Below are 12,172 nucleotides of genomic sequence, written 5' to 3'. Positions count from 1 at the left end.
AAAGGCAAAGTTAAGAGAGATTGATCTTCCATCCACTGTTCACTCCCCAAATGGTTGCAATGACCAGGGCTGGGCTGGACAAAGCCAGGAGCCTCCTGCAGGGTCTCGCCCATGAGTGGCATTTGGACCCCCCTCCCCTGCCCTCCCAGGCACACTAGCCAGAAGCGGGATTGGGAGTGGAGCAGCTGGGACCGAGCTGGCTCCCATAGGAGAGGCAGGTGTTGGAGGCGGCAGCCTGACCAGGTGCACTACCACACTGGCCCCTCAACTTTTTTTTAAATGAGGAATCAAATGATGTAGAGGCAGGGAAAATACACAGATAACTTGAAGCCAGGAAACAAGGCCTGCGGCCTGTCCCTGCAGCTTCACGTAAGTAGAAGAGATGGGCCAAACAAAGGACGTTTTTGAGGAACCTTAGTTTGAGAAGGGACACCTGCACAACTGGAGTGTTGCTGTTTTCAGTCACCTTTCCCATCCTGAGGGCAGAGGACGTTGAGGGAATGGTAGTGCAGCCTCCTGATGCTCACGGGGCTCCCACTGGTGTGGGTGTTCGTCAGTTACAAACAGAGGAGCTGACTTGGGAACCCAGGAGGAGTGTGTCAGTGGGTGTGCCCGGAGATTGGGTCAGGCTGCTTAGGGGAGTTCTTTATTGTTGGTGATTCTGTCACTCTAAGTGTTTAAGACAATAACAGCCACCATAAGAGAGAGATTTTAAAGAATTGCAGACTCGTTTACCACAGGATTAAATGGTAAACTTTCTGATAGACTTTACATGCGGTTTGGTTCATTACAATTTCATTTATATGATGATTAGAGAGTACTTCATTTCTGTTCTTCACCTTTTATGTCACTGTGGGAACTCAAGGTAAAAAGTTTGTGTCTCTCTTTTATGTATAGTCATTATTTTACTGATTTAAGTAGTTATGAAATCCTTAAGTCTCAATTCCTAAATTACTAAAATGCTGTCATAAAATTGCTAGTGTCTCCTTTTATATACATTTTCTTTCTCAGCATGAAAAATAATGTGGAAAATTACCAATTATAGAATACTGTGGATTGAAAAATATAATTCCTTTCATCTTTTCTGGAAAATCCACGGATAATTGAGTGTCTCTATCCAAGCACTTTGTCAAGTGCTGGGTAATTTATTCTACTAATTGTGTAGGATTTAAAGACGCTGCATTTACTTCGCCTTAATTATTCCTCACAACAATCCTGTAAAGGTAGAAAACAGGTTTGGAGAGGCGGAATTCTCTTGTTCATCTGCTGGTCCTTCAGCGTATTTCATGGGTTCCTCCTGTGCACCGCTGCTGCCAGCGCGAGGGAGGGACAGAGCGGACAGGAACCATTCCTGACCTGGAGAACCTCGGTGCTGTGTCACTCACGGGGATCCCGCCGGGCAGTGGCAGAGCCAGGTCCCCTCACTCAGTGCGCTCTCCCATTGCCAAGTTGTCTGTCAAAGGAAGGATCAAGAGGAGGGTAGATTACTTTTACTAGAAGCTGTGAGAGTGCGTTAACCTAGGGAACTCAGAAGTAGCGGACATGGGATTGAGGACGAACACTGGTGTCTGTGCCATAGCAGCAGCCGCTAGAACCAGCACCAGAACACCGCCCCTCCCTCTGGCCCGAGTGCAGGGCTGGTGACACTCATCTGCAGGAACCTCAGATGGCTCTTAGTCTTTGCCCGGAGGGCCCCAGGGTCGGGTGACTGCACGACCCCCTTGTACAGTAGCGCCTCCCTGGCGGCCTTTTCTGGGGCTGTGCGGTGCTGGAATCTAGACCTCCCCTTCGCCCTCCTGCCAGACATGGGAGAGACGTCCCGGCGTTCAGCGCTGGAGGGCCTGGCTTCGGGGCCCCGTGTTTGCGTGAGCAGACTTGGAAGTGCCCCCTCCTCTGCAGCCCAGGGCACTGAGGCCGAGGCACAGGAGCTGTCACTTGCTGGGAGGCTGCGTCGTAGGCAGATCGCGGCGCGGGGATTTCGTGGTAAGGGAAACCGTCTCCACCTCACTGTGTATAGTTCACAGCTTCAGGACCTTAACTGCTTGTGGCCGTGCTCTGGCCAGCTCGCTCAGTGCTTCCTAGGACTGCAGGCGGGGTGGGCGCGCGCCAGTCAGCACGCGAAGCCATGCTAAGCAGCGCTGTCAAACAGTGTCGGGAGCTTCAGTGCTACTGCAGAGGCGTTCTCTGAAACGTGGTTAGGTCCATTTCTTCTCCATCCCACTGCAGCTGTGTTTTCTGCCTTGTACAGGTACCTGTGGAAAAGTGAAAAGCCACTCTACCACTCGTACATTGACAAGCCGGTGGTGTATAAGAGACGAGGTGAGCTTGTGACGGTGCCAGCCGGCAGCCTGGTTGTAGCACAGCCGGTGCCCTGACTTGACGAGGACTGCTCGTGTAACTGCACTTTGGAAACAAGCGCTCCAGGGGAGACTGTGTTCCGGGGAGCCTCGTCCCCGCAGGGAGTCTCCGTAGGCTCTGTCTCCGGGACTTGCCGGTACTCGGGGCAGAGCCTGCGTTGCCATCAGCCCTTTGTCTCTGTAACTCAGAATTCTCTGGAGAATTACATCTGGATGGTCTTGTACGTCCTTTTTCTTACTTGTAATTCGTGAAGGTGACCATCCTGCTCCTTCTCTGCAGCGCCCCGTCCTCCTCCTCCCGGCGGTCCCGTCTTGCTGCCGCCGCAGCACGGGTGCACTCGCGTCGGCTCGCCCAGCTCACTGGACTTAACACGCGTTTGACCGCGGTGCTTTCCTTCTGCTTGCATTCCAGAGATGGTGGTGAATCTCCAAAAGCAATTCAGTGCACTGGCTGATTGCACCCCAGCTCCTGGGGAGAAAAAGCCTTCAAGCTTTCAGTTCAACTGGACTGAGAAGGGCACCGACAGGCCGTGTTTCCACGGACATAGCCTGAGGGGCGTCCTGAGTAAGAAAGGCCAATCCCTGGTCATCAAGAACTCGCTATACTGGCTCAGCACCCAAAAATTCTGCAGAAGGTATGTGATGCTTTTAGAAGTCAGAGCATAAGACGTGATGGGGTCTCCAGTTTGGCCTGAAGATGTATTGATTATTTTCTGATTTTTTAAAAAAGTCACCTACGTAATAAGAGCCTGATTGTTACTGATTAGAATTAGCGGATCTCAGACACACGAGAAGTCGCGTGTAAGTCTGAGGGAAGCTGGGGGAACAGGTAGGAGGATGTCGCCCACGTGCTGGGGCGCCCCGAGCGAGGGGAAGAGCCGCGGTGCCGCTCCGGGCCCGCTGCACGCCAGCCACGGGCGTCGGTCACAGACCCCGTGCTCCTCCTCCTGTGCTTCCGTGGTATCTCCTGAGAGGAGGGTCTTCCTGTTCATAACCGCAGTACAGTGGGCCAGAGCCCGGCCCCGAGCCGGGGCTCACCAAGGAGCGGATGAACGAATTAATGGAAAAATGGGAACTGCCCCAGGTCTTTGTGAGGATTGGATGAGATACTTGGAGTCTGTCCGTACTCAGTAGGTGATAACTATGATCATTACTATTTTAAACAAAACTTACTTTCTGTTAAAGACTTTCACTCTGGGGCCGGCGCCGCAGCTCACTAGGCTAATCCTCCGCCTTGTGGCGCCGGCACCCCGGGTTCTAGTCCCAGTCGGGGCGCCGGATTCTGTCCCGGTTGCCCCTCTTCCAGGCTAGCTCTCTGCTGTGGCCAGGGAGTGCAGTGGAGGATGGCCCAAGTGCTTGGGCCCTGCACCTGCATGGGAGACCAGGAGAAGCACCTGGCTCCTGCCATCGGATCAGCGCGGTGCGCCGGCCGCAGCGTGCCGGCTGCGGCAGTCATTGGAGGGTGAACCAACGGCAAAGGAAGACCTTTCTCTCTCTCTCTCTCTCACTGTCCACTCTGCCTGTCAAAAAATAAAAAAAAAAGACTTTCTGGAGTTGGCGTAATCAAAGGTAAATGAAATGAAAGTGCAGTAGGCGATGATAAAATGAAGTCGTCCTCATTCAGACCTGCTGCCTGAAAGAGCACAGGGCAGCTGCGTCGCCAGCGACTGAGGGGCAGCGCTCGCCCGATAGCAGGGACCCGGCAAGGCCAGGACGGCGCCCTCGGAGGCGATGCGTTCCTGTGCAGGGGCCACAGTACCTTGCCGGGTGTCAAGGTTGTCAGGAGGAGCAGAGAAGGTTGCGGTGCTGGCGGTGAGGGCGCCTCTCATCTCGGGAAACCTCTGTCAGGAGCCCAGAACCACAGCTGGCTGCCGTGGGTGCTGGCCCTGACCCCCCTGTGAGAGCCACACAGCTCACCTGTCCCGGCACAGGAAGAGGTGGGGCAGCGGCTCTGTATCCCCAGGTGCTGGGGCTGTCCCACAAAACTTGGACCTGAATTTGTCAAGGTTAACTTTGTCACTATTGTTGAAACGATGCGAGACGTCACAGGCCACCCAGCTGCCGACTTGGCCAGCAGCTTCACTTTCTGAGAGACCATGCCTTTGGCATACGCAGCACCTTTTGAACCTAAGTTCATGGAAAGTGCGTTTTAGGAAGAAATTCAGTGTGGATTTCAAAATGTTTTGCAGCAAAATACATTCGTCTTTTGGTTCGGTGTTTGCATGAGCCTTTCGAAGCGCCCTCGTGAAGGGCCGCTTGTGAGGAGGCCGTGTCCTTGTGCTGCGCCCACTGGAGCCCTGGGCTTCGCGCGCTCCCCGGGGCTGACCCCGCAGCAGGCGTTGGCGCGGACGCAGCATCGTGTGGTAGACGCGGCTCCGGCTCGTAGACGCTTTTTAAAGAGCGTAATCCACACTAAGCTGTCAGTGATTTCACTTAGAAGTAATAGTGGGGCAGGCATGGTGGTCAGCAGGTGAAGCCGCCCCGTGTCGGAGCCCTGCCTCTGTTCCCGTCCAGCTTCCTGCAGCTGGCTCCTGCTGCCTTGTGGGAGACCCCAGCTGGAGTCCTGGCACCTGACCTTGGCCCCGCCCTGGCTGCTGCAGGCATTTGGGGCGTGAACCAGCAGAATACATTCTCTTGTCTTTCTCGTGTAGAAATAGAACTGCCCTTGTGGTCTTTGTGTGAGAGAATACACCTGTTCCCTTTTGTGACAACTTTTTATCAGAAAGATTCTCAATAAAGCTGACATTTAGAAAAAGTTAGAAAGAAGACCAAGAAACTGCCATATTGGCAGAATGCTATATAGATGGCGATTAAACCAATGAGTGAACATCTGAGGCTTTACATTCCCTACTAGTGACATGGTGTGGGGTAGTAGCTTTATTATTGAAATAGCCTTAGGATTTTAAGTGAAAACAAACCAAAAAGTCAATTTTAAAGGAGTTTCGGGAAGAGACCATTTTTGAGCTCTTACTATGTGCCAAGCATTGGGTTAAGTGCTTACTCTGTATTCTTATTTAAAAAAAAAGAAAAAAAGATTTGAAAAGCAGAGTTACAGGGGAGAGAGGGAGAGAGGAAGGGGGAGGGGAGAGAGAGAGGTCCTTCATCTGCTGGTTCATCCCCAGTTGGTCACAACGGCCAGAGCTGAGCTGGACTGGAGCCAGGAGCCAGGAGCGTCTTCTGGGTCTCCCCCACGGGCGCAGGGGCCCAGGCACTTGAGCCGTCTGCGCTGCCTTCCCAGGCGCGTTACAGGAGGCCTTGATGAACTGACACACTTAAGGAGTGGTCGGCCACTCGCAGGAGCCAGGCCTTGTTTGAGTTCTGAGATGAACGCCTTAAATAGATGATGGGACAGGAGCCCAGTGCTGCAGGAGGACCCAGTGCTGTGACGGCCGTGAGCGCCACGCTCTGACGCGTACTTGATTGCGTTAAGGATCGCAGTAGAGCGGCAGGGCTTGAGTCAGTGCCTGTGTGGGATGCCCGCCACCACGCGGCCCCTCTGTATTCTTATTTAATCCTTTGTCAACCCTTTGAGAGGTGAGTCCTGGGGTTGTTCCTGTTCACAGGTGAGAGAGCCAGGAGCGGTTGTCCCGTGGTCCTAGCTGACACGTGGCAGAGCTCTGTGGTGCAGACATACACGTTCGGGAACTTAGGACCCTGTGTGCTCATCAGAGTGACTCAGTTTACAGGCTCAGTGGGAGCCCAGCAGTAGAAGGACCGGTCCAGCGCCCCCCCCCAGCACAGCTGGGTCTGCTCCACCCAGGCCCTCCGGCCTCCACTGCCGCACTGTTGGGAAGCCCATCACAAACACCAAAGTACTTTTTCTGATCCAACTGTGATACATCTGATCAGATTTTAAAAAGTAGTCATTCCTGAGTATTATCAAACACGCAGTCAGTGCTGGGGGGGGGGGGGGGGTGTGTCTCACAGCCGTCACGTGATCACCTCAGAATTCAAATAAGGCCCATCTGCTGTGAGTGGCTGACCGCTCCTTAAGTGTTATCGTAAAGGCCACCTCTTTTTTTTTTTTAATTTTTTAAAAATGTATTTGACAGTTAGACAGTGAGAGAGAGAGAGAAAGGTCTTCCTTCTGTTGGTTCACCCCCAAATGGACGCTACAGCTGGCACACTACGCTGATCCAAAGCCAGGAGCCAGGTGCTTCTCCTGGTCTCCCATGCGGACGCAGGGCCCAAGCACTTGGGCCATCCTCCACTGCCCTCCTGGGCCACAGCAGAGAGCTGGACCGGAAGAGGAGCAACTGGGACAGAATCCAGCACCCATATGGGATGCCGGCACCGCAGGCGGAGGATTAGCCAAGTGAGCCACGGCGCCAGCCCCTCTTTTTTTTTTTTTTAAGATTGATTTATTTATTTGAAAGGCCGAGTTACAAAGAGGCAGAGGCAGAGAGACAGAGATAAGGCCACCTCTTAATCTCTTCTTTACCCTATGATTTGCTCGTTGAGTTACCTAGGTCAGGTGTCCTGGTGGGTTCTCCATATCCTGGGTCTTGCCGACTACGGTCACGTGATGGCATTTGGCCTGCTTCTCTGTCCCTGGGCTGCCTGCGCTTTGATGTAGATCGAGACTGCTGGCTCTCACTGGGCGGAGGTTTGGTGATAGAGATTCGATCGGAGTCAGGTTCTGCTGTTTGCGAACAGGTGACATTTCTCAGTCAGCTCCCGCACAGTGCACAGGCTCAGTGTGAATCTGGTGCATGGGTGGCGTCAGGGATTGAGTCCGTCTCGGCCGTGTGTCCAGGGTCCTCCCCACCTGCCTTTCTGTGCTTGGGGCATGCTCAGAAAACGGGCAGTGTCCTTCCTGTCAGGGGCGGGGAAGGCCTGGCTCCCGTCCACCGTGTCCCCATGCGCGGTCTCCAGACACAGTGCAGACTTCATTCCGTTGTAAATTAAGGAGTTTTCTACATTGTTCTGAGTTTCCCTCTAAGCTGCCTGGGAGATGTTCCAGGGTTGACACTGCGTTTGCAGCTTAGCTTCAGGACAACTTCCTCATTTCTCTCCCCTTCCAGCTACTGTAAACATGTGACAACCTACGAAGAATCTAATTTTTCTCTGAGTTACCAGTTTGTATTAAATCTCTTCTCCTTCCTGCTGAGAATAAAGGCCTCCTTACTCCATGAAGAAGTGAGCTTAATTGAAAAGAAACTTTTTAAAAGAAAATACATGAGTTCAAACGAGTCTTCAAGATCCAGAAGAGTGAGAAGACGTTGAAAACAATTGAAGAGACTTGGAAAGATATTTCAGTGGTGCTAAGCGGTGTCAGATTGTAATGCCACTTTGCGGAGGATTGTGGGAAGTGTATTTTATCACATGTGTGCACACACACACATACATACATAGGTATCAAATGTGTTCATAAAGTTGCTTGCTGTGGGGGCTGGTGTTGGGGTGCAGGGGGTTAAGCCGGCAGTGTGACACCAGCGTCCCACTTGGGAGTGCCCATTCACGCCTGGCTGCTCCACTCTGATGTGTCTCCCTGCTAGTGCACCTGTGAAGACAAAGGGCGGTGGCCCAAGTATTGGGGCCCCGCCACCCATAGGAGAGACCTGGATGGAGGTCCAGGCCCCTGGCTTCAGCCTGACTACTGGGACCGTTTGGAGCGCGCACCGGAGGGCGGGCGAGATCTCTCCATGTGCCCTCCTTCTGCCTTTCACATAATAAATCTTTTCTAACAATGGATGCTATACGATATGACATGTAAACTTTTTTTTAATTAATATGAATGTTTTTGAGAAAATTAAAGCAATATATTTATATATAAATGGTATCTAGAAATTTGTGTTTGTTGTAGTTAAAATTAAATTTGCTTTTTTGAACTAGACTGCTTCCTTACTCTTTATACCCCAAACGAATCCCAGGGGGATCAGCGGTCTAAACAGTGCTCTTCCGTATGTGCACGTAGGAGAGCGTTAGAACAAAACCAGAGTGACTGTTTCAGAGACCGTGGTGTGGGGAAGGACTCTCAACACGCCTCAGACCAGACGCCAAGAGGAAAAGACTGACCCAGGACAGCGGGTTCCAAAGTAGGGAAACTGCTTGCAGCATACGGAGGACAAAGGGCGGATTTCTTCGGTGTGTCGGTAGTTCTTGCAAAGCAGTAGAGAAAAGACCGAGCAGGGAAAAAAGCAGAAAGGCAGAGGCCAAGCCGAGAACCATGATGGAATGATCCACTCCACTCATTCATGGAACAGCAATTGAAATGGGTGCACTTCCCACCTAACCGCTTAGCGAAGATTGTGCAGGTTTACAATGACTGTTGAGAATATCAGAAAATCAGGCGTCTGTCAGAGCCCATTTATTCATCCCCGGGTACTGCCTGAGCAACACACGTGGGGACCAGGAGTGCAGCCCTCGGCCAGACCCCTGCCGGTAAGGACCGCGTGTGCGACCTGAGTGGGAGCAGTTGGTAAACAGATGTGTGCTTGGGGAATGGACTGCAGTGACGAGAGGCTGAGGGAGGGCCCTCTGGGGAGGGGACATGTGACCGGAGACCAACTGCCGTTCAGGGACTCGAGTGCGAAGACCCAGGAATTGTTCAGGTGTGGCAGGAGTGTTGGGGTTCAAGGAGAGAGGCAGCAGGTGCAACGGAAGAGGCCCTGTGAGTCAGGGTCGTGATGGCTTTTACCCCGAGTGTGCCACGGGAAGCCGGGGGGAATGTGAAGCTAAAGTCTGATGTGACCCAGCCTAGGTTAGAAAAGTGTCCCTGTGACCATTCCGCGGGAGCAGCAGGGGCGTGTGGGCAGGGAGGCTAACTGGAATAAGGGCGGCTGGGGCAGTGGTCGGTTGTGGGTGTGGGAAACCAAGGCTCCGAGGGTTTTCTCTGGAGCAGTTCAGGTTCGCGTGCCTGACGAGGCTGTCGGCATCGCCTCCTGTTGCCCGTGGCACAGAGCGGAGTTGTTCTGTGCTGAGGCTGTGGAGATGGCGCGGCACAAGGCTCCTTGTGCTCGGGGCCACAGTGAGTACAGTGACCGAGGGGCTGCGAGGCGCCAGCAGGGCAGGAGTGCCCCCGGTCCCTGCAGCGGGGTGTGATTGGCTTGAGTAATTGCACAGGCTGGCTCTGTTGATGAGGAGTCTTAGGCCTTATCCCAAAGAGGGGTGGCCTGGGACCTCCCGTTGGGCCATTCAGGGCCCCTGTGGGTCCACTGGACGTCAAACCAGCACCTGAGAGGACCCAGAGGAGAGGTGGGCCAGGAACTCAGGTCTGCTCAGACACGTGCGTCTGAGATGCCTTGATAGGTGCCGGAGAGACAGCGGGGAAACCCATCGTGCGGCGGCCTGGGGCGGGGACCTCCTGTGGGGTCTTCAGAACGTGGGTGGTGTGTGCAGCTGTGAGTAGCTGGGGTCTCGGGGAGGGGGTGTATGCCTAGGAAAGGGCCTTCGGAGGTGCTGCCTCGGGCTGCTCCTGGTGGCTGGACGTCTAAGGACTAAGAAAGCCGGCCCTACACCAGTGCTTCTAGGAAGTAAAAGCAGGAGAGAGGAGTGCACGCTACGCGTTCTGTGATGCCAGCACGGCCGACTCCGGCACCAGATAACGAAACCACAAGACAAGGAAGCTACAGGACGTTCCTCACCAGGTCAGATGCAGAAATCCTAGCAGAACTTCAGCAGCTCCGACCCAGCAGCATGTAGGAAACATAATAGCGAGCGAGGTTGATCCGAGGAGTGCAAGGCCGGCTTCACCTTTGAGACTCAATCCGTGTAGTCTACCGCCTGCACCCACTGAAAGAGAAGCCGCTCGATCGTAGATGCAGGGAAAGCATTTGGAAAAAACAGCAAACTCAGAACAGGCTTGTCTCTGTGAGGGCTGGCTTTGCTGGCCTCCGTCCCCCCGGGCAGGGGTGGAGGGCGGCAAGGAGGGGAGGCTCCGCCTCGAATCTTCCAGCTAACCAGTCCAGACACCCGAGTCCCCTTGAGGTCAAAGCAGCCACTCTGGGGTAGGTATTTAGTGAGGCTGCCGCTCTGTGGGCTCCAGGGTGAGATGCGTTGTCTGCGCCTCCTCTCTGTTCCCGCCAGCCCTCAGCTGCACGCTGCCTTCCGTACTCCCCTGATGGGGAGCTGTGTCTAGACGCCTGCCACAGGGCCGCCCAGCTCAGCTCGGGGGCACCCCGCAGGTGGTCTCCAAGCCTCCGCTCTCTCTAAACTGCCAGGTACACAGTTAGGAGATGGGTGCCCGGGCTCGAGTCCCAACTCTGCTTCTGCTAACAGCCTGCTGGTGATGTGCCCCCAGGAAGCGGCGCCCGATGGTTCAAGTGCCTGGGTCCCTGCTACGCTCGCGCTCGGTGGGCACCCGGACTGACTGCTGGGCTCCTGGCTGCAACCCGGCCCAACCCTGGCTGTTGCAGACATCTGGGGAGTGAACCGGAGGATGGAAGGTGTCTGTCTGTCTGTGTCACTGCCTCTCTCCCTTCCAAATAAAAATCAAATTGAAAAAGGAGACAGAAGCAGGGTAAGTGCCGTAATGATGGACACATGGAGCTCCAGGGAGACGTGAGCACGGGGGCCCCCCTCCCCGGACATCGCTGCAGGAGGCGCCCTGCTCCCTCCCCGCCAGGAGCAGACAGACCGCATCTCCTTTCGGGGGTGCAGCGGGTGAAGCAGTTGGGCACTACAGCGACTCCTCTGTCCAGCGGAATCTCTTTTATGAGCAAACGTTGTTTGTTTCCAAGTCAGACTCCCCCGGGCTACAGTGAAGGGTGATTTCGTGATTGTGGCTGCCACCCTAAGGGAAAGCCACGCGAGTCCCCCCGGGGCCTGAGCACCTGCCAGGAGGGAGGCGGGTGCAGCCCACACTGTGGGAAAAGCCCTCAGGCCATTTCCTCTCCCTCGGTGGTCAGTCTGCGCCCACAGCCGTACCCCGGCGCGCACCTGCTGGAACCAGGTCAGATGCGTGGCGTGGGAGCCGGTGCTGTGCAGCGGAGTAAGCCGCCGCCTGCGATGCCAGGATCCTGGAGCCCCAGCTCCAGTCCCCATCTGCTCGGCTTCCAGTCCAGCTCCCTGCCAATGCGCCTGCAAAGCAGCAGCCGGTGGCCCCAGGCACCGGGTCATCAGCATTGTTGGGGGAGTGCAACAGCGGTTCCTGGCAGACGACCCAGGGTGCCCTGCCCCCCTGAAGGTCAGCTTCTCCCTCTGGGCATGTAGCGGGCCTGCCTGTCACTGCCACCCAAAGGTGGAGCCATGGGGTCGGTGCTATATCGCAGCAGGTTAAACAAACCACTGCCTGCAGGCCTCACATCACATATGGACGCCGGTCCCCGGCCGGTCCCTGCTGCTCCACTCCCAATCCAGCTCCCTGCTAATGGCCTGGGAAAGCAGTGGACGATGGCTCCTGGCTCCTGGCTTCAGACCAGCCCCGCTCTGGCCATTGTGGCCATTTGGGGAATGGACAAGTAGATGGAAGATCCATCTCTGGGTCTCACCCTCTCTCTGTAACTCCGTCTCTGAAATAAATAAATAATTCCTAAAAAAAAAAAAAAAAAAAATAAGTGGAGCCGCCTTGGTCCATAGCAGGGAGGGAGAGCCCAGGGCCTGGCCCAGAGCTGCGGGGGGAGAAACATGGAAATATTCCTACTCTGTTTACACCAAGGACATTGTGCTGAGAAGGCGGGAGGAGCCTCCCTCCTGAGTCCCGGGAACAAAAGCGAGGTGACAAGAATATTGTGCGGTGCCGCGGTTCCCGGTATGTATGTATTTTTAAAAGGCTTGTTTACTTACTTGAAAGGCAGAGTTACAGAGAAAGAGAGGGAGAGACAGAAAGAGGTCTTCCATCCGCTGGTTCATTCCCCCAGATGACCCCAATGGGC

At 54.6% G+C, this 12,172-nt stretch overlaps 1 protein-coding gene across 10 annotated transcripts in view; it reads left to right on the top strand.

The window, feature by feature from the left end:
- TAF1B (TATA-box binding protein associated factor, RNA polymerase I subunit B) overlaps window positions 1–8,193 on the top strand; it is a 69,578-nt gene extending 61,385 nt beyond the window's left edge. For 4 of the 10 annotated variants that reach the window (XR_016229558.1, XR_016229560.1, XR_016229557.1 and 1 more), the window contains 4 exons: window positions 1,900–1,983; window positions 2,249–2,319; window positions 2,770–2,992; window positions 7,382–8,193. Coding sequence is in view for 3 of the 10 variants with exons in the window: in XM_008249995.5 (XP_008248217.3) it covers window positions 2,249–2,319; window positions 2,770–2,992; window positions 7,382–7,583 (496 nt within the window). In the remaining 7 variants the exon portion in view is untranslated. Of the gene's footprint in view, window positions 1–1,803; window positions 1,984–2,248; window positions 2,320–2,769; window positions 2,993–7,381 lie in introns of all 10 variants that reach the window. The other 6 variants (XR_016229561.1, XM_008249995.5, XM_008249993.5 and 3 more) reach the window with 2 other exon arrangements.
- The last annotated feature ends 3,979 nt before the right edge of the window (window positions 8,194–12,172 follow it).

The sequence above is a fragment of the Oryctolagus cuniculus genome, chromosome 2, assembly GCF_051225735.1.
Source record: "Oryctolagus cuniculus isolate XC-2025 breed Fujian yellow rabbit chromosome 2, ASM5122573v1, whole genome shotgun sequence".
Classification (NCBI taxonomy): Eukaryota; Metazoa; Chordata; class Mammalia; order Lagomorpha; family Leporidae; genus Oryctolagus; species Oryctolagus cuniculus.
This window is presented reverse-complemented; position numbering and strand designations above follow the sequence as displayed.